At 36.8% G+C, this 974-nt stretch overlaps 2 protein-coding genes across 2 annotated transcripts in view; both read right to left on the bottom strand.

The window, feature by feature from the left end:
• LOC106880185 (uncharacterized protein DDB_G0290685) overlaps positions 1-219 on the bottom strand; it is a 6,811-nt gene extending 6,592 nt beyond the window's left edge. The window contains exon 1 of the mRNA XM_052977831.1: positions 210-219. Within this exon, the coding sequence (XP_052833791.1) occupies positions 210-219 (10 nt within the window). The remainder of the gene's footprint in view (positions 1-209) is intronic.
• LOC128251216 (uncharacterized) overlaps positions 52-974 on the bottom strand; it is a 6,318-nt gene continuing 5,395 nt past the window's right edge. Inside the window, exon 4 of the mRNA XM_052977830.1 lies at positions 52-383. Within this exon, the coding sequence (XP_052833790.1) occupies positions 285-383 (99 nt within the window). The 3' untranslated portion in view covers positions 52-284. The remainder of the gene's footprint in view (positions 384-974) is intronic.

The following is a 974-nucleotide window of genomic DNA, read 5'->3' as shown; positions in this document are numbered from 1 at the left end:
ATATATATATATATATATATATATATATATACAGAGAGAGAGAGAGAGAGAGATAAAGCGACCGATTCATAGACTGATGGATAGAACGATAGATAGATAGATAGATACATAGATAGATAAAGTGCAAGATTGTTAGATAGATAACTAAACATATAGATTGACAGACAGGAGGAGGGAGGGAGAATGGAAAAGAAGTGAGGAGTACTTACGTGTGTCCATCTTAAACGACATAGACTTGTTGACACAAGAAATGACGACGGTTTCGGCCCTGTCAGAGGTTAGAGTTACAGTGCGTCCACAGTCCACAGTAATGTACTCGGTGGCATTTTCGTTGGGCCTCTCTGCTGTTGTAGAGAAGATCCCTGCTTTGGCGGGAGCTGACACTGTGGAAAGAGTGAGAGAAAGAGAGTGGAAAAAGAATGAATGAGAGTGAGAGAGAAGGAGAGAAAGCGAGAGAGTGAGGAGAAGAACTTACCAAACGCTGTGTGAGAGAGAGATGCATGAGAGAGAGCGTCACAGTTTGCAACAAGATTTTTGAGATCTATTTTAAAACGGGGGCCACATTTTTCATTAATGTTTTACGTTGTGTTTTTGGTATGGAAAGACTTTCAAACTTCGTATACTTATCTATTTTGTGTTATAGAACAGAAAAATATTTTTGTATTCGAATTTATTTCATGTAAAAAATTGTCTTATTTCGATAATTTCAACCAATCACTGACAAGTATTCAGTTGTTTACATTTACTCCTTTGCTGATTAAGTGATGTAAAGCGTATTTAATCTCCATACCTTCGTTTTATTTGCTTTTTTCATTTTAAATTTGCTTTAACCCTAACCCTAACCCTAGGTTTAGGGTTAGGGTTAATTGTTTCAGAATCGTTTGTTTATGTAGTCGGCACTTAATGTATATCGGCTGAATGGACGTCCGTGATTGGTTGAAATTACAGAAATACGACAACTTTAACATGGAATA

The sequence above is a fragment of the Octopus bimaculoides genome, chromosome 29 (genome assembly GCF_001194135.2).
Source record: "Octopus bimaculoides isolate UCB-OBI-ISO-001 chromosome 29, ASM119413v2, whole genome shotgun sequence".
Taxonomy (NCBI): domain Eukaryota; kingdom Metazoa; phylum Mollusca; class Cephalopoda; order Octopoda; family Octopodidae; genus Octopus; species Octopus bimaculoides.
This window is presented reverse-complemented; position numbering and strand designations above follow the sequence as displayed.